This window comes from Canis aureus, chromosome 19 (assembly GCF_053574225.1).
Source record: "Canis aureus isolate CA01 chromosome 19, VMU_Caureus_v.1.0, whole genome shotgun sequence".
NCBI lineage: Eukaryota > Metazoa > Chordata > Mammalia > Carnivora > Canidae > Canis > Canis aureus.
This window is the reverse complement of record NC_135629.1, coordinates 16,968,274-16,986,753: the sequence shown is the minus strand read 5'-3', so window position 1 is coordinate 16,986,753 and position 18,480 is coordinate 16,968,274. Positions and strand designations below refer to the sequence as shown.

At 36.5% G+C, this 18,480-nt stretch overlaps 1 protein-coding gene across 1 annotated transcript in view; it reads left to right on the top strand.

Annotated features, from left to right (window-relative positions):
• CNTN6 (contactin 6) overlaps positions 1-18,480 on the top strand; it is a 275,835-nt gene that overhangs the window by 242,359 nt on the left and 14,996 nt on the right. Inside the window, exons 13-19 of the mRNA XM_077858034.1 lie at positions 5,893-6,068; positions 6,425-6,545; positions 7,394-7,552; positions 7,666-7,815; positions 10,485-10,555; positions 17,558-17,792; positions 17,905-18,020. Coding sequence (XP_077714160.1) covers positions 5,893-6,068; positions 6,425-6,545; positions 7,394-7,552; positions 7,666-7,815; positions 10,485-10,555; positions 17,558-17,792; positions 17,905-18,020 — 1,028 coding nt within the window. The remainder of the gene's footprint in view (positions 1-5,892; positions 6,069-6,424; positions 6,546-7,393; positions 7,553-7,665; positions 7,816-10,484; positions 10,556-17,557; positions 17,793-17,904; positions 18,021-18,480) is intronic.

Below are 18,480 nucleotides of genomic sequence, written 5' to 3'. Positions count from 1 at the left end.
CACATGTATACATATGCAGATGTGGGAGCAGGGGGACAGGCAGAGGAAGAAAGAATCTCAAGCAGATTTCCAGTTGAGCAAGGAACCTAATTTGAGACTCAGTCTCACCACCCTGAGATCATGACCTGAGCTGAGATCATGACCTGAGCCAAAATCAAGAATCATATTCTCCATGGACTGTTACCCAGATACCACTCTTATATCCCAAGATGTATGAAGAGGTGTCATATGGATTAAAACTGCTCCATTTTTAGTAAGCGTAGGAAATCTAGAATTAAATATACTTTTAAAAGTTTCTTTAATCCAGAAATTCTCAGAGCTTTTAATATGCTAAAATGTACTGTGAAACTCTAAAAGCAGATATAGTATACAGAATTAATTACAGTTAAATAACCTTGAAAGTCCATTTTTATGTATTTATTTTTGAAGCATTACTAACCAATAACATTTTACTCACTAGGACTTTTTCCTGGCTCTAAAGCATTAGAGACTTCCTGACAATATATTTACATAACTTGGATTTTCTTTAAATAGAAATTTCAGATTCAGATTTCAAAACCTGAGGCAGTATTTCTCAAAGCATGGTCCCTGGACTAACTACATCAAAATCAACTGAAAAAATGGCATGTTAAAAATCCGTATTCTCCATTTCCTTCACAGATCGTCCTGATTCAGTATTTCTGGTAGAAGTGGAGGAATTCACATTTTTAACATGTTCTCTGAGAACTTGTTATGCATGTTAAAAAGTTTAAATTACTAGACTAGAATTTCTACAAATACTTAAGGAGTTTGCAAGAAGATTGAAATGATACAGGATGAAAAGGAACAGCTATCTGTATTTTGTTTCAAGAGAAAGAGGCTTAAAGAATTTCAAAGTTTCACAAATGATAGGGTCTAGCATAGTGGACTTCTTTCCTTTTTTTAATTTGTTATAATTCAGGCCATAATGATCTCACTTATCCATAAAAGCCGGCAAGTGCTGCAGTGTTAATCATGAGCTTTGGGCTATTACACCTACTGTACAGGTATATATATGGACTCTTAGGAAAAGAGTAAGGAGACGTGTGTATACATCCCTGTGCTCCCTGAGACTGATTTGAATGGTTTGAAAAAAAAAAAAATCTCTGATATTAGAGTTCCTTAAGAGTTTAAGTGTTTGCACAGGAGGACTCATTAATGAACTAAAGCACAGTCCTTGTTCTTTTCCTAAAATAGTGTCGAAGAGTCTGTATATTTCTGGCAGAGAACCACTCTCCCATTCTCCACAAATGTGATTTTTGTCTCTGTGGGGTATCCACTCTGAATTCTGAGCCTGGAGCTGTGCGTGGTTATAGAAGAGAAGGCTGTAGGATAGCAATCAGCGGCCTTGTGGCTCTTGCAGAACGACCTACACGGGATTAGGACAGGTCTGCATTTGGTGTGGCATGAGGATACAGCAGTCAAGAGTCCTTGGCCAAGCACCCCCACCCCACCGGAGAGTACTCACAGGGAACTATGCTCAGACAACCATGTAGCCCCTTCTTTTGCATAAAAAGTGGATTCTCATAGAAGAGACTTCTTTTTATATATAATCTATTTTTTCATCCTACAGATATCAGTATGTCTCTATACCATTGCCTTTGCTTCCTAATTTATATTTATTTTTTAAAAGATTTTATTTATTTATTCATGAGAGACACAGAGAGAGAAAGAGAGAGAGGCAGAGACACAGGCAGAGGGAGAAGGAGGCTCCATGCAGGGAGCCCAACGCAGGACTCGATCCCAGGACTCCAGGATCACACCCGGGGCTGAAGGCAGCCCTAAACCGCTGAGCCACCCGGGCTGCCCTATTATTATTTTTAAATTTGAGAGAGAGAGAGTGAGCAGGGCCAGGGCGGAGAGGCAGAGGGAGAAGCAGACCCCCCACTGAGCCGGAAGCCCCATACAAGGAAGGCTTGATCCCAGGACCCTGAGATTACTACCGGAGCCCAAGGCAGCCGCTTCTCGCACTGAGCCACCCCAGGTGCCTCTCTGCGTCCTACATTCAATGCTTCCCATTTTCTGTCAGAAAAAAAAAAAAAAAATGACATCCAGGACTGGCTGCATGGGTGTGTGGCTCAGTCACATAGGAGTCTGCTGAGAAATGCCCGTTTTGGTGTTTAGCCCTGATGTCACTGTCTTGAAATTCTTAGTCGTCTTGTCTCTGAGGTTGTACTTTGTCGGTGAAGTCGGATGGGAAGGCGGAGTGTGCTCCTGAGCAGAGGAAATATGCGCGTCCTTCTGATGCAGAAACCCACCGCGTGCAAACAGGCTCCGGCCCACTCACCCAGCAGGCGGTGTCCGGGCTGGAGTGGGTACCGGGGCAGCCACGTGCCTCCTGGCAGTCGGGGGCACCGAGGCTCTGAGAAGGGGGGGCACATCGGCACCTGTGGTGTGATCTGTGTGACGTCTGCAGAAATGAGTCTGCAACCTGAGCACCTGAACAGGATCTGCAGGGTCCAAGCGGTAAACTTTGTCCGCAAAGGCTTGCAAAAATAAAAGCCTGCACATGAGCATTGCAGTGAGGCATATCACACAGTTATTCAGATTCTTCAAAAAGTTTAGCGTGCGTGGTTTTAAAAATTTGTCCAGCATTGCAAAGCTAATATCCAAAGGCTTAGAAACAGAAATGAAATTTAAAGATTTTTCCACTCAATGGAAAATAACACTATTTTTATAAGAAGCTCCAGGTGAACCAATTATTAATGAGTGTTTCCTCGTAATTGAAGATAAGCAACAGAATGCATAAATAGGCATTTTGGATTATACACAAGTCATTAAGGCACTTTTAGTTTCTTGCACAGCCTTCAGAAGTTACAGGGTATGCCGGAAGAACATTAAAGTCCCATTGTTTAAATTTACATTTGAAATTTAATTCAGACTTACACGAAAAGGATTTGTATGAAGAGTTAAATCTCCTAGAAAAAAGTTGTTCCCCGGAATCATCAGCTCTAGGTGTTCTAAAATTTATATTTCAAAATAACTTATCAGAAATGTATTTCAATGTTGTCACATCCTATAAACGACTCTTTACAGTTCTGTAAGTTATATCAGCAGAAAGATCCTTTGCAAAATCAAAAATTACTGAAAAATATTTGTGGTTTTACATTAGTCATGAGTGACTGATGTCAATTGTATCCATTGAAAATGAAGTTGTTTAAAAACATAAATTCCAATAAGTAAATTTCCAGAAACATGAGAAAAAGCTTAGAGCAAGCAGGATAACTTTAATAAAGCATTATTTAATGTATTATGTAAAACTGACACCAAAAATACACTTCTTGCAATTGGCAAGTTTATGCTGTCTGTTACTCATGTATTGCTATTAGCTTATTACCTTTTATATGTTATACTACATTTTTAAAGCTACTTGTTTTATATTTAGTACCTTTAATAGAACTTCTTTCTTTACTTTTTGACCAAGGCACCCTACATTTTCATTTCACACTGTAACCTATAGATTATGTAGCAGATCCTAAAAACATCTTAGGCTTTTATGTCTTTATTTTGACTATCACCCAGCTTTCTACTAACTCTTTTTGCTCCTGCATTATACTTAGTAATACTAGGATTTCCAGCAAAACCACTGCTTTGCATCTACCATCCATGTTTCTTCTTCACACAGGCTTTTTGTAAATGCTCCTTCCTCTTGCCGACATAGGCATCCTTCCCCCTACCTGTTATCTTTAACTAGCTAATTTCTATTTGCCTTTTACCCTCAGCCAAAGCAAATCTTTCAATAAACCTCTCAGGACTCTCCATTTTAATGGGATCATTTACTTCTAATATATGACAATTATCACAGCTGTGACTATATATCCATTAATATGATTGGATTAATGTCACCTTCCCTCATTAGACTTAAATCTCTGTGAAGGCAGGCACCATGTGACTTTGATGAGTTTCTTTTTCCTCCTGAGCAGATGGCTGGAATTTGGTAGGTGCTCAGTAAATACTAGGTAATAAGTGAGTTAACTAGTGATGACATCTAAACATTATAAATTATAATACAGTATTTCTTATTCATGAAGTCTTAGTCATTATTACTGTACTACCAAAGAGCTGTGTATACAAGGAATGATTTGTCTAACTTTGCTACTTTGTGGTGCCATAAATGGAAGAAGTTGCTGTCATTTTTAATGTTTGAAAATTACTTTAATTGCATGATCTAAAACTTTAAATCAGAGCAGTTTTGCTCTACCAACACATCCAATTAGCCAACTCATCCTCTCATAAATGTAAATAAGACATTAGTGGTACATTCTTTTTCCAAAAAACTACAAGAAGAAAAATATTTTCTAGTTCTGAAAAGTGTTCTTGAAACCCTTACTCTGGGGAAGAGAAGTGAAGAAGACTTGGAGTTAAGAATGGATTTAATCATTCTCCAAACTTTTCTCCAAAAATAATTAGAATGAAAGTGAATGCATCCAATATAATAAAGGAAATGGAATTTTTAAATTATGTAAACATAAAAATAAATAAATTATGCAAGCATAAAGATATACCTGATGTAGGAGGAGTTAGATTTTCTGCATTATATGCAGAAATATACGGTGTGCTTTTATTTTTCCATGGCTCTTTTATCAATATGTACCTTAAAACCCAAGATTATTAGTTTCAACTTTCCATTCTCAAATATTTACTAAGGAAACAACTGCAATTTTTTAAACATTAGAATAATACTTAAGCATTCTATTGATAAAATACGTTGGCACATTAACCCATTTAAACACACAAATTCAATCTTAATACCTGCTTGGATTCTTGAATAGTATGGTAAAGCCAGAAGGAAAGTAAAAGGTTCAGTCCATCTCCTACAGGGTTAAATTTTATCTCATGAATGATCTTTAGAGAAAAAGATTTTCCAGGTTCTCATTTCACAGTTCTGAAACTTCTTTATCTAAGTACTCTTTCAGTATCATTTGCCCAAACCCCTAATTCTTAAATGTAAATTCCTTAAAATATATTTTATTTTGGTAAGATCTGAATCCAAATGTATGTCCAGGGCTTCTTTATCGTTACTGATTTTCCCCTTTCAATCAATTCTTGGCCCCCTAAAATCAAAACTATTTATCTTGTTATAAAAAATGTGGTCAGATAGGATCTATCACCATGAATTTCTTTTAATCGGAGAAATACAGGACTCTCAAATCCATTAGAACACTTTTGGAAATGACCTTTGAAATTTTGGTCAGTGAAATACTAGGGTTTGTAGAACAATGGTTGGCACTGTGACTAATGTTTATAGAGGGGATTTTTTTATGACAGATGTAGAATTCTAGATTTGCAAAATCTAGGTAAGAGAGGGAAGACATACCTCTTTCCTCTTCATGTTGTGCCTTTAGATAAAATAGAAAATTATTATCACAGCTATTTTAGAAATAGAATAAATATTACATTCATAACTAGTAAATATACACTTATGCTTAAAATTTTCTATATAAATTCTGGTAGTTATGATCTTAATGACATAGTTTTTCTCATAGCATATGAAATTAATGCAGACTAGAGCTGCAACCAGTGTATGAATTGTAATGTTGCACCTAAAATTTCAGAATTAAAAAAAAAAGGCAATAAAAGCTGTGTGGCACATTTTTCATGTGTGGAATGATGTCTTTTGAAGTCTACAGTTTTCTATCAACTTTTTTTCTATAAAATATGAGTAAAACTATGCCTTATTACAGGTAATAAGCTACACTGATAAACGCAGAAATATTTGAAAAAAGTGGATCAGATTATTGATACTGGATATAGAACTCCCAAGTTATACTGATATAATTTCAAGCAGTTGCAAAACCATTCAAAATATGTATTTTGTCACCATATACTCACATCTTATAAGCTTTTTATAATAATAGTATTTTTTCTTAACAGAGAGGACTGTTATTACCATTCCACCTTCCAAAATGGATGTTACAGTTGGAGAGAGTATAGTCCTACCATGCCAGGTGTCCCACGACCCCTCCATTGAAGTTGTATTTATATGGTCTTTCAATGGAGATGTCATAGACTTAAAAAAAGGAGTCACTCATTTTGAAAGGATTGGAGGGGTAAGTTGATGAAATTTTTAAGTACTTAATAATATAAATCAAGCGTTTCACAGAAATCAACATCTTTGATAATTATTCTCTCCATATTTATTTGCATGTATAATCACTGTTTCTGAAGCTGCATCTGTTTTTGTTTTATTTTGTTATGTATTTCACAGAAATGCTTGTGTTCTAGATGCAATTATAATAAAGGGGATAAGAAAAGGGATCATATATGAGCAACTACAATGATACTAGTATATCTCCTAATTTCAGAGTTGTCTCATATTTAACATTTATCCAGCTGTAAAAAAAAAGGGGGGGGGACCTGCTGGGTATGATTATGTTTTTATCTCCCTCTCATTTCCTATCTGCAGGAGGAATCTGTTGGGGATTTGATGATAAGGAATATTCAGTTAAATCATTCAGGAAAATATCTATGCACAGTAAAAACAACTCTAGAAAGTTTATCTGCTGTAGCTGATATCATTGTTAGAGGTACGCATAATGGTGGAAATAAATGAGCACATTATTTATTCACAGCCCTAAATGTTAATAAGTAAATGGCAGATCTTTGAGTAACCAACCATATCATGATAAAAAAGTGAGATAAAAACACAGATCTTTTATTTTCTAAACTTTAAGATTCCAGGGCATATGTAGTATGAATATGGATATTGATTTGAGTAGATTTTGTGTATTTGTAAGGAATGGTCAGACTCAGTGTGCAGTGCCAGTCCCTAAAAGTTAGGCATGCCTTCTATTTGTAATAAACATTCTCATCAGAGCAGCATCAAAGTCATATATTTCTATAGTTCTCCATATAAGCTTCATTTACTTGAGTTACCTTTTGAAAAGGAACAGGTGAAAATTGTTTTCACTTTTTGAGATTAGGTCCCTAACAAATGATAATCAAACATCCCATGTTTGGACTTTTCTTTCTTTCTTTTTTTTTTTTTTAAGAGGGAAGGGCGGTTGGGCAGAGGGAGAAGGAGAGAAAGAATCTTAAGAAGGCTCTTTGCCCAGCACAGAGCCCAACATGGTGCTCTGTCCCACAACCCTGAGATCATGACCTAAGCCAACCAAGAGTTGGTCACTTAACTGATTGAGCCATAAGGTGCCCCAGAATTTTCTAATTTTCAAAGAATGGTTTCTAAATTAGTCTCTTACCAGGTAAACTGAGTTAATAGGGCTTTATCTCAAATAATTTCCTACAAGTACCTTTATGTTCAATACTTTATTTTCTAAGTATAACAGATAAGAATAAACTGCCCCATCTCAAATCAATGAATTCAATAATTTTCAATTATTAAAAGATAATTGAATCATCGAACATATTTTTCAAGGTCCACCAGGTCCCCCTGAGGATGTAAGAGTGGAACACATTTCCAGTACTACTTCTCAACTAAGCTGGAGACCAGGCTCAGATAATAATAGTCCCATTCAAATATTTACTGTTCAAGCTCGGACACCATTTTCAGTGGGTTGGCAGGCTGTTTCAACTGGTAAGTGACACCAGTGTTTTCAGATGCTTTTTCTAAAACAGATTTTTGTTCGATTGATTGATTGTTGTTAAGTAGTGATAGTTTTGATGCCTGAAGTGCCACTCCCTTTTTAGTTCCAGAAATTCTCAATGGCAAGACGTACAATGCAACAGTGATTGGTTTGAGTCCTTGGGTGGAATATGAATTTCGCGTCGTTGCTGGAAATAGCATTGGGATTGGAGAACCAAGTAAAGCATCAGAATTGTTAAGAACCAAAGCATCAGGTAAGAAATTATTCTAAATTCATGGAAGACTTTTTACCATGTAGTTCTTAAAGAAAACAAGTAAGAAGTATTTTTATGGGTCTTGTTTGGGGCCCCAAATCAGAGGCAGGAAACCATCAGCTTTCATTTTAACATTTGTATGTACACAAAGCAAGGAGTATTTTCTCCTAAATATAAGTTCAATAAGAGATGATTATAACTAAGCAGACATGTCAAAAATAAGAGTTTTTCAGAATCTGTCCTCTCATCTCATCTATTTTCTAGCCAAACTCCAACAGAGAATCTGTAGATTTGTACATGCAAATGAGTTACTGCTTGTTTCATTAAATGTTGTAGCCAAGAATTAATTGAGACTCTGTAGGTGCAATCAGCCACACATTTCCATCTATTTCTCAACTCTGACCTAGTTGCAGCTTCATTGAGCAATAGTATAAATCCTTTCCCATGCAAATGAGGAAAATCCTAAGCTCATTTAACAGAAGCACTAATTGAGCATCAGTTGGTTCACTGAACAGCAAAATACAAGTGGAACCTGGCTCAGAAATCACCTCTTCTTAAGTTTTTTTCAATGGATCCTCTTTGTTCCACTCCTAAATTTTACATCCAGGGTAACATTTGATCTGCTTGCTGTGTGCAGCTGACAAAGTTCACATTCTTATTCAGTCATATAAATGAGGGATCACTCTGTTGTCACTGGCTTAGTTTAACAAGCACAAAGTACTTCAATTAAGTGTGTACAACTGTCAGATGTCAATAAGGCTTTTTTCATATTAAAGATAATATAAGTATTTTTATTGTAGGATTGGGACAGAAAAACATTTTTGACAGTAAGATCTTAAATTAGATCATAGAAGTTTAGAGTTGAGAGGAGAGTCCTTCATTTTACAGAAGAAGAAAAGGAAAACCAGGATCTTAGCTGACTATTTCAGAAAGAGTCAGAATTTGAACTCAGACCTTCAGGCTGTGCACCAGCATTTTTCCATAACTATGGGTCTTAACCTAGATGAGCAAGAAATTGGCATAAGGAAATGTGTAAATATAAAAGTCTCCAGTCCTTACCATAGATTGGCTGGATGAAAATCTCCAAGGGCGGCCTATGTCTCACTCTTACCATGAGTTTTATGTCATTTTGTACAGCTGATTCAGATCATGGTAGCTTTGGGCAGGGTTGACTCTAACTATAAAGTTTTACATAAAGCTTGTGCACTACCTTCTAATAAGCTCCGACAGTCTTGTTTCAATAGCATGGTATGACTTGGTGTTCATAATATAATTACCCTGAATTTCCAAATGATACTGAAGTGTGTCCTTTTTTTGTGTGTGTAGCTTCTTAAAGATGCTTCTCAATACGGTTTTAGGTTTAGTATGTTTCATTTGAAAAATAGAAATTAGAAAATAGGGTATAGGTACAAGGCAATCTTTTAAATATATTGTGAAGTTCAAAGTAGTGACAAAGGGCAACTTTGAATATGAAAATGGATAATGTCTGATAGGTGCTATTATTAAAAAGAAGAATTAGACTATTATATCACTGTGTTGTTTATAAAGTTAAACATCTGTAACAAATGGCAGTAAATAAAATAAGTAGTCTAGATTTGTCTGAATGGTCTTCACAGTGAAAGAAAATTTTGAAATGGGCAATGAAATAGTATGTATTTTAATTCCTGCCCTCCAGTCAGCAAAAATAACCAGGTACTTCCACCCCCCACTTCTAGATCTTGATAAAAAATGGCCAAATATAGATAATTACATGTACTTCAACCTTTAAAAATATATCATGCAGATATATCCATTATCACAGTTTTAGGATGCATCTGCCATTATTTCATGAAAAAGGATTACATTTTAGCACTTCCACGTATATGAAGTCAAACCCCATTCTGATTACATACTACAAGACCCACACATATAACTGTCATCAATTTTGTAATTTACCTCAAACTACTTATTATTCGTTATATGAGTCCTCACAAGGGTATACATGATGGGCATAATTGTTTTCTAATTCAAATGATCAGTGTCTAGAATGTTCTCCCACAGAGCCTTAGAGTCCTAGAATTAAACGGAGAAAATACTCTCTATCACATCCTTGACAGGAGGCCATCCTCTTAACTGGCAAGTGAAAAGTCAGAGGAAGAGTCCTTCCTGTTCTGTACTGAGAGATGTGAGATTCAAACACAGAGTTACAATAACAAGGATTTATGTACTTACGTATTTTTAAGAATGCATTTTTAAATGTTAAGCCATCTTGACTAAAAAAAAAATCATTTTAGTTTGTTTATTACAAAAAAGAATTAATTAATATACTGCCTCAGTAACTTGTTTACAGCACAACTGTATAATTAGGCACTAAATCAGCGGTGTCACTGTTACCATCTGAATGGAACATCATTTTGCCAATTAGCAGATGATGCATAATAATGTCAAATACATGATGTTACTCGATTTTTAATTAATTTTGGAGCCAGGGTGCTCATGGATCAAACACAACTGTGTCCTCTCTCTTAGAAATTTGGATATGTGTAAACATAATTTATGTTCATTAAAAATGCAAGACTCTCACAATGTGCAGCATGAGATTTTGAAAGGTGAAATCTAAAAACAAAATTCTTCCTGATGAAGATGTACTTTAATAATCGCTGTCCCACGTTTCTCTTGGTTGCTTCCAGTCCCTGTTGTGGCACCAACAAACATCAATGGAGGTGGTGGAAGTCGGTCGGAACTCGTCATTACGTGGGAGGTAATTTTCTATCCAACTCAGTTATTTTGAAAGAAAAAGATTTAGCTGGCCAGGAAGAAACTGAAAAACAAAAAGATATATTTGATTACTACTGAGAATATATAAAAATACATGGTATGACAGACTCCTGATGATGAACTACCTAGAGAAGGTATTAGAGACGTATTTCTACTAAAGTGAGAGAGTATAACTAACTCAACATAGTTCTCTCCTAAATATAAGAACAATTTTAAGGTCTCTACTTAAGGTCTGTCAGTAGCATTTCAATTGCTACTTGATGGACTAGACATTTTTTGTGTTTTTTACCTCTGGAACTACTCTCTTGCACACAAGTTAGACGCAGCAGAGGGCAGGTGGAAATGATTTTTTTTTCTATCACTGTTCTTTAAACACTTCCCTGCATCCAGATAAAAACTTGGGCAGGTGGCATAGCTTTTATAGTTATTATTCTTACAAATTAAATATAGGCTCATTCTTACACTTATTGAAAATTTCAGCCTGGTTTGTTCCATAAACTTTAGACTTTCCTTCATCTTAATGTTTCTTGTTTCTAGTAGCTTGGGCTTGCCTCAGCATAGGGATTCCACAGTATGAAAGTGGATGGAGAGTCAATTCTCTACCTAGTCTCCATTCTGCTGTTGAATTTCTCCTTCCCTACTCACTATGTTACCTCTTGCTCCTCCAAGGTTGTAGTGAGTTTGGATTGAGAAGAGAAGAAGAGTACTGAAAAGGTCCTGATTGCTGGTACATTTGTAATTTGACTTTGATGTACTCCAGAAGTGGCAAATGGCCGGACACTGTTATTTTTTTTTAATTAAGTTCTAATTAAGTTCTAAGTTTTAATTTAAGTTCTTAATTTTAATTTCAGTATAGCTAACATAAAGTGTTATATTAGTTGCAGGTGTACAATGTAGTGATTTATAAATTCTGTCCATTGCCCAGTGCTTATCATGATAAGTGTGCTCTTTAATCCCCTTCACCTGTTTCACACGTCCCTCTATCTACCACCCCTCTAGTAACCATCAGATGCTGTCATTTTATAGGATAGTTTGGTATCTTTGGTTGGGGGTAGGACATCCAGGAGATCCCTCACTGGAGACTTCTAGTTACAATACCTTGATGCAAGCCCAACTGGCTGCTGAAAAGTCTCCTCAGTTCCTGGGGTCTGGTGGTCCATGTCCAGTCCCTTCTGGTGGAGGTTGTCTTTCTCTTCTAGATGGTCTTTTGGATAGAGTCCCTTTCAAAGCTACTCATGGATAGGTCCAGCCTCTCTCTTCACTCTGCTACCAGGTATTGTCCAGGTTTCTCTCTCCTTTAGAAGTTCCTGAGGCATTTGTCAATTAAAAGAACCTATGTGTCCCAAATTCTAGAGAGCACATACCGAGTGGTTCTTTGTGAGTCCTTTTTACTTGGTTAGGCAAAGGATAAGAAGTGGCCCCTTTGCTTTCCCTTGGTAGGGGGGTAAAAGTGCATAGCTTTTTCTACAACTCTCTTAGAAGAAACATTTTCCTATTATTCTCTCTCTAAAGAAACAAATGCTCCTTTGATATATCTTTGTCATAGAGGATAGGCTAAATTTTGCCTATAAAGGGTTCGATGTCTCTCTTTGGAATGCAAATCATGTCATACCCTTGTTGTCAGCTTCGAGCCTCAGCAGTAACCGATAAAAGAACCCTGCCCTATTTCATTCCCTGTGTACATGTTTTTGACATTTTGATAATAACTTTCATACTCCCAAAACATCCACTTCCTTAGACATTTAATATTACACCTAAGAGTGTGATGGCCATGGATGTTTTAATTAAAAATCATCATAGCTGACATGTACAGGGGGTTCTCATTGGGAGACAGGGTGATTTTATCCCTCAGTAAACATTTTACAGTGTCTGAGGACGTTTGATTGTCACAACTAAGTTGGGAGAGAGTTGTGTTTGGGCAGAGGTCAGAATGCTGCTAAACACCCTACAGTGCACAGGACAGCCACCCTCCCCAGGCCCCCACACACAGAAGGGAATTATCTAGCCCAAAATGTCAATAGTGCTGAAGTTTAGAAACACTGTTGTTGAATAAGAGTAATTTATTGTATCTATAAATTATTTTGCAGTAGTAAAAGGTCCATTTTATTCCTTACAAAATTCCATTAAAGGTAGAAAGAGTGGTAGTAATAGTAAACACTTTTTATCTGTGAGTAAACTGGGGCACAGAGATGTTGTTTTTCAAAGTTGTAAATGACAGAGCCAGAAACCAGCCAGAAACTTTAGCTACTCTAAACGTTGTCCTTTCTTTGGGACATCTAGTTTCACGTAGACATTGTGAGCCCAGCACAGTGCCTGGAATGTGGCATGGGTGGGTAAGAAACTCTAAGAGGCCTGAAGGGAAAGGGGACTACACTTGCAGAGCACTTACAGGGCTTCTCTGCTACAGTGGGCATTTCATGTCATTCTGTCCTCACAGCAATACTAAAAAGTGGGGAATGCCACTTTCAGATAAGAAAACAGAGGTTTAGGGCAGCCCCAGGTGCCTCAGTGGTTTAGCGCCACCTTCAGCCCAGGGCCTGATCCTGAAGACCCAGGATCGAGTCCCACATTGGGCTCCCTGCATGGAACCTGCTTCTCCCTCTGCCTGTGTCTCTGCCTCTCTCTTTCTCTGTGTGTGTGTCTCTCGTGAATGAATAAATAAAATCTTAAAAAAAAAAAAAAAAAGAAAATAGAGGTTTAGAAATGTGATATGAGGGGGCTCCTGGATGACTCAGTCAGTTAAGTGTCCACCTCTTGATTTCAGCTCAGGTCATGATCTCAGGATTATAGAATTGAGCCTAGCTTTGAGCTCCATGCTCAGCAGGGATCTGAGATTCTCTCTCTCACTCTCCCTTTACCCCTCCCCACTGCACACACTCTCTCTCTCTCAAATAAATAAATAAATCTTAAAAAAAAAAAAGAAAGAGAGAAATGTGATATGGGTAGTGGGCAGTGGAGCATTTTTTGAACACAGGGCTCTCACTCCATGCTCTTTTACTTTGTCCTAAATTAGAACTCCACTTATCCCTACATGAGATGTCATGGTTAGTGTGGGCAAGAGTCCCTGTATATCTGCCTTAAGCAGTAAGTTAATCAAATTATTCCTGTCCTCTAAACACATTTCCCACAAAAACAGTGACTCCTACAAGAGCCTGCAAGAGATTTGCTTTAGTGTGATGGTAAGTAGGTTAGACTTCAGTATACTTTCAAGGCCAAATAAGCATTTCATCATAGTGTAAAACAAATTTTGCCTGACTTCATGCATTATGTTTTCCTCCTCTAAGGTCAGAAATTACTCAAGGTTAACTAATTGTTTTTGTGCATTCAATATGTGAGAGGAATGTAAAATTTCGTGTTTTCTATTCGTAATGGAGAGGATATAAGTTCAAATATGTGTGTGGTATGTGTGTGTGTGTGTGTGTGTGTGTGTGTATGTGTGTGTGTATTTCCATGTATTTCCATCATGGAAAATACTTTTCTTTAAAGCGCGTTTCATCAAACCAAACTTGGCCTGCTCCCTGTTTTCATAGACAATTTCCCCTACCACCATACCCATCCTCTCAGGTGTAATGTGTTGCTGCTTTCATGCTGTTACAAGAGACCATATGCCTCCCACTGCTTAAAATAGTTACTATCTGCCTTTCTACAGAAAAAGTTTGTTGGCCTCTATTTTTTAAAAAAAGTTAAGTCAAAGTCCTTTGTGTGTTTTTTCTTGGGGTATCAGATATATAGATACTTGCAAAAACTACATTAGTGGATGCAGTTTCCCATTTGTCATTTACATTTGGTATCATGTATGTGCAATTACTGAGCCAAATGCTTCTGATGTCCAAACTTCTTTAAGGAATAGGTTATGTATATTTAGAAGACAACACATACATTAGTTCAAGTCACTAGAAGGCATCTAGCAACTCCTTAAATTCAATGAAGAAAAGCAACCCTGTTCCAAGGAGTCAGGGTGCAAAAATAAGATTTAAAAAGGTCTGAATGTTCAGAGTTCGACAGGACAGTCTTAATCCAGCATGGAAGAAGGTCAGGTAAGGTACCACTCTAACTTGGCTGACCTTTGTTTTGAAAAAGAAATTGAGAGTGGAGAGACCATTCTAGGCCAAAGTCACCACTATTATAGATGAAATAGTACATGATGGGCTTTCAAAACTAATGCACAACTAATGACCATTCTAAATTCAGTGAGAATCCACCATTATGGTTTATAAGTGATAGCTTTACTGGTCATCCCAGATTGCTGCTCAGGTAAATACACCTTGGTATAATCTGCCTGAAATAAACATCCTCCTTGTGTTTTCTCCCATACCACAGTAATTTTGTGTTTATTTATTTGGTTTGGTTTGTTTTATTTCCAGCAACCTAGACAAGATATCTAACTTTTGGAATGTAGTTAATGCCAATTCCTTTTTAAGGGTATCTTTATTTACATCCTATCATAATTTATCCTCCCAGGTGCTCTCAGGTTTGAAATGCTTGTGGTAAATATGCATTATAAAATGTGACTACAAGGTTAGGAATATACGATAAAGTACTATAGAATAAGAGATAAACACCTATACTGGGAGTTGATATACATATATCTCTCTCTCACACAACTTCCCAACCCTGCATCGTCACCAAACGCATCCACATATTGTAGATAAATGAAGAGTTGTGGCTATGTTTGTTATATCCAAAACCAGGCTGCAGACAAGATTTGGATCTTAGGCCATAGTTTGCTACCCTTGGTCTAGACTAAAGATTCTGTTCTTAGTCTTTACAACTTTAATAGATTTTACTACCAGAAGAATTTCTGAATTTCTTTATTCTACTGAACACCTCCTTTGCTTAAAGAAGGAAACTTTCATCCTGACTATCTTAAACAGCTATATATATTTTTTCCATAATTTTCCCCTCTGCCCATTTGGGAAGAATAAAATGAAGACCCTAAATAAGTATTTTCACTCCCCCCTTTCTAAATTGCACATGTTAGACTCAGATCTTTCTTGAGGAAACATCATGAGAAACTGATTGTACTTGACTAACATAAACCAGCTCACTTTCTCAGATGAGCTAAATATTTTGATTAAATCTAAGATTAGAGAAATATCAAAAACCAAATACTCTAGCAGAGAGGTAAGTTCTCACAAATCTCTTCCACTCCACTAAAAATGAACTGTTTTAATTCTAATCTCCCTGTGAAGTGCTAAAATAAGGACACATTTTCTTTCCCTAGAGTTTTGGACCTATATTTTCCTTCCTCTTTTCACTTTCTGTATTTGTTAGACTGTTCCACACGCCAAGAAACAGAGCCAGCTCAGGTCATCTCAGTTAATGGGGATTTATTTTAAAGCTATGTGGGAGGTAATGAGGATGAAAAGAAGTCTCAATAACCAAGCAGGCAGGTCAAATGAAGAACTGGAACATCGTTCATCACTGTTCAGAGCATGGTAGTCCTAGCCTGCTGCCAGCCACTCTGGGAATCCAGCTCCTGCTCCAATAGCCCCTCATGCTTACACCTTTTTCTACCTGTTTCCTCTACTTACAACTTACAACTTCTACAACTCCATTGTTTCTTCTCTGTCTGAGGTATAGCTTCCGTTTTCTCTTAGCTTCTACCACTTCATTGTCCCTACTATATTCATTGTATGTTTTCTACTTATTGCTTACTCTAAGTGTAACCAGAACTGTCCCCACCTATGATTCATATTCAAACTCTGTAGAGGAGAGAAACTGCTGGGGTCTGGCTGTCACTATAGAACATGAAGGTTTGGCACCAAGACACCTCATAGTTAGTGATGAAGATGGGGCCATTGATTCTTGTGCCCATTACTGCGTAATCAGATGTGGTTCAAGTCTCAGGATAATTTGATACATGAATGGATATGTATGGGTAAGGAAAACCTCAGAAAAGGAGTTATAGGCATGTGGGACTCAAGCATTAATGTCCTATTAGGAATAAATTTTCATGTGTTTTCTTTATGTGACTATTTATAATACGTAATATCTGTAGAGCTCTGGGGACCTTATATCTATTTTGTAATTTTAATAATAATAATAAGTTTAGGTTTTAAATGAATTTTATAGAATTTGGTCTCTGTGGGAATAAACAGGTTTGTTTTGTTTTAAAGATTTATTTATTTATTTATTCATGAGATACAGAGAGGGAAGCAGAGACACAGGCAGAGGGAGAAGCAAGTTCCATGCAGGGAGCCTGATGTGGGACTTGATCCTAGGTCTCCAGGATCATGCCCTGGGATGAAGGCAGGAGCTAAACTGCTGAGCCACCCAGGAATCCCCTGGGTTTTTTTTGTTTGTTTGTTTGTTTTGTTTTTGTTTTTTTAACTTCAGGAACCTCTCTGTCTCTCATGAATAAATGAATAAAATCTTTAAAACAGATAAAAATAAATAAAAATGTCAGGAAAAGTTCATGCTGATGTTACTACTAATGAAGATATATGTTTAAAAATACTGGGAGGTCTTTTATGCTTTTGTGTTTGAGTAATACTCTATATGTCTTAAAGCAAGTATTATTACATAATAAATTATCTGTTATCTCATAAGAATTTGTTGAAAATTTTATGGAAAGAAAACATAGGTAGCCTTGAAATAGTTAATAGTTAATTTTGTGCTGAGTTTAAAAATTCATACCCAAATTACATTTTAACTTATAAAATCTTGCAGTCTTCTAAACCATTTTTATTACATTATATTATTGCAACTTAATGAATAATCATGGAAAGAGATACAAACATGTAAAACCTGTTTTACATTTCCATTTAAATTTTTCATTTATTTATCTGAATATCTTTAATTGGGATCATTTTCCTAATTGGCATTCCAAATGAAAGTATTATTATTTTTTTCAATGTTTCATTAAGCAAGGTTAATATCCATGTTTGTCTATACAAAAGAAATGTCAAATAATCAATAAAAATTATAATAGCTCTATAAAATATTTTTGTAAATACTCAGTGATTGATCACTTCTGCCCAAGTCAATTCCAGAAGAACTACAAAATGGAGAGGAATTTGGATACATCATCATGTTGCGGCCAGTTGGCTCAACATCCTGGACCAAGAAAAGAGTACCATCTGTAGAATCATCAAGGTTTGTTTACAGAAATGAAAGCATCACCCCTCTCTCTCCCTTTGAAGTCAAAGTGGGTGTATATAATAATGAAGGAGAAGGATCTCTGAGTACCGTGTCCATTGTCTACTCTGGGGAAGATGGTAAGTTGTGGTCAGACCTGAGATGGTTGTACTTGGGCATGTATGCATATTTTGCATTTATTTTCCATGAAGCACTCTGCTAAAGTTAATTGTGTCTTCTGTTGAATGACAGAACCTCAACTGGCCCCAGGGGGAACTTCTGTCCAGAGTTTTTCTGCTTCAGAAATGGAGGTTTCGTGGAATGCTATTGCCTGGAATAGAAACACTGGAAGAGTGCTGGGCTATGAGGTAATCCAAATTAATTTCACTCTCCCTTGTGAATGTGCCAGCTAACCACACAACAATTCTTGTTCAGCAGCTCTATACTACTAACCTAGTTCTTAGCATATAACATTGTAGGTCTACAGCTATTGAGGGAAGTGAGCAAAGGGGATCTTTCTAGGTGATCTTAAGCAAGTAAACTAGCAAATGGTAGCCATTTTTAAGGTTACTGAGTGATTATCTTATTTATGTTTCAAATCACCATCATATTTGTTTCTTAGGCGATAATAAATTTCTAATCCTCAATGATCTTAAACCATGGAGGAATTTTACTGGGAAAGCTGTCTTTGATTTAGAACATGACTTGAATGATGTAGTCATCTTGGAAAAGGCAATTGATAAGAAAAAAGCCTAGATTCTCCTTAATCAGTCCTTTATAGTCTATGTAGAATGAAGCAAATCACTTCCATGCCTTAATTCTCACAAA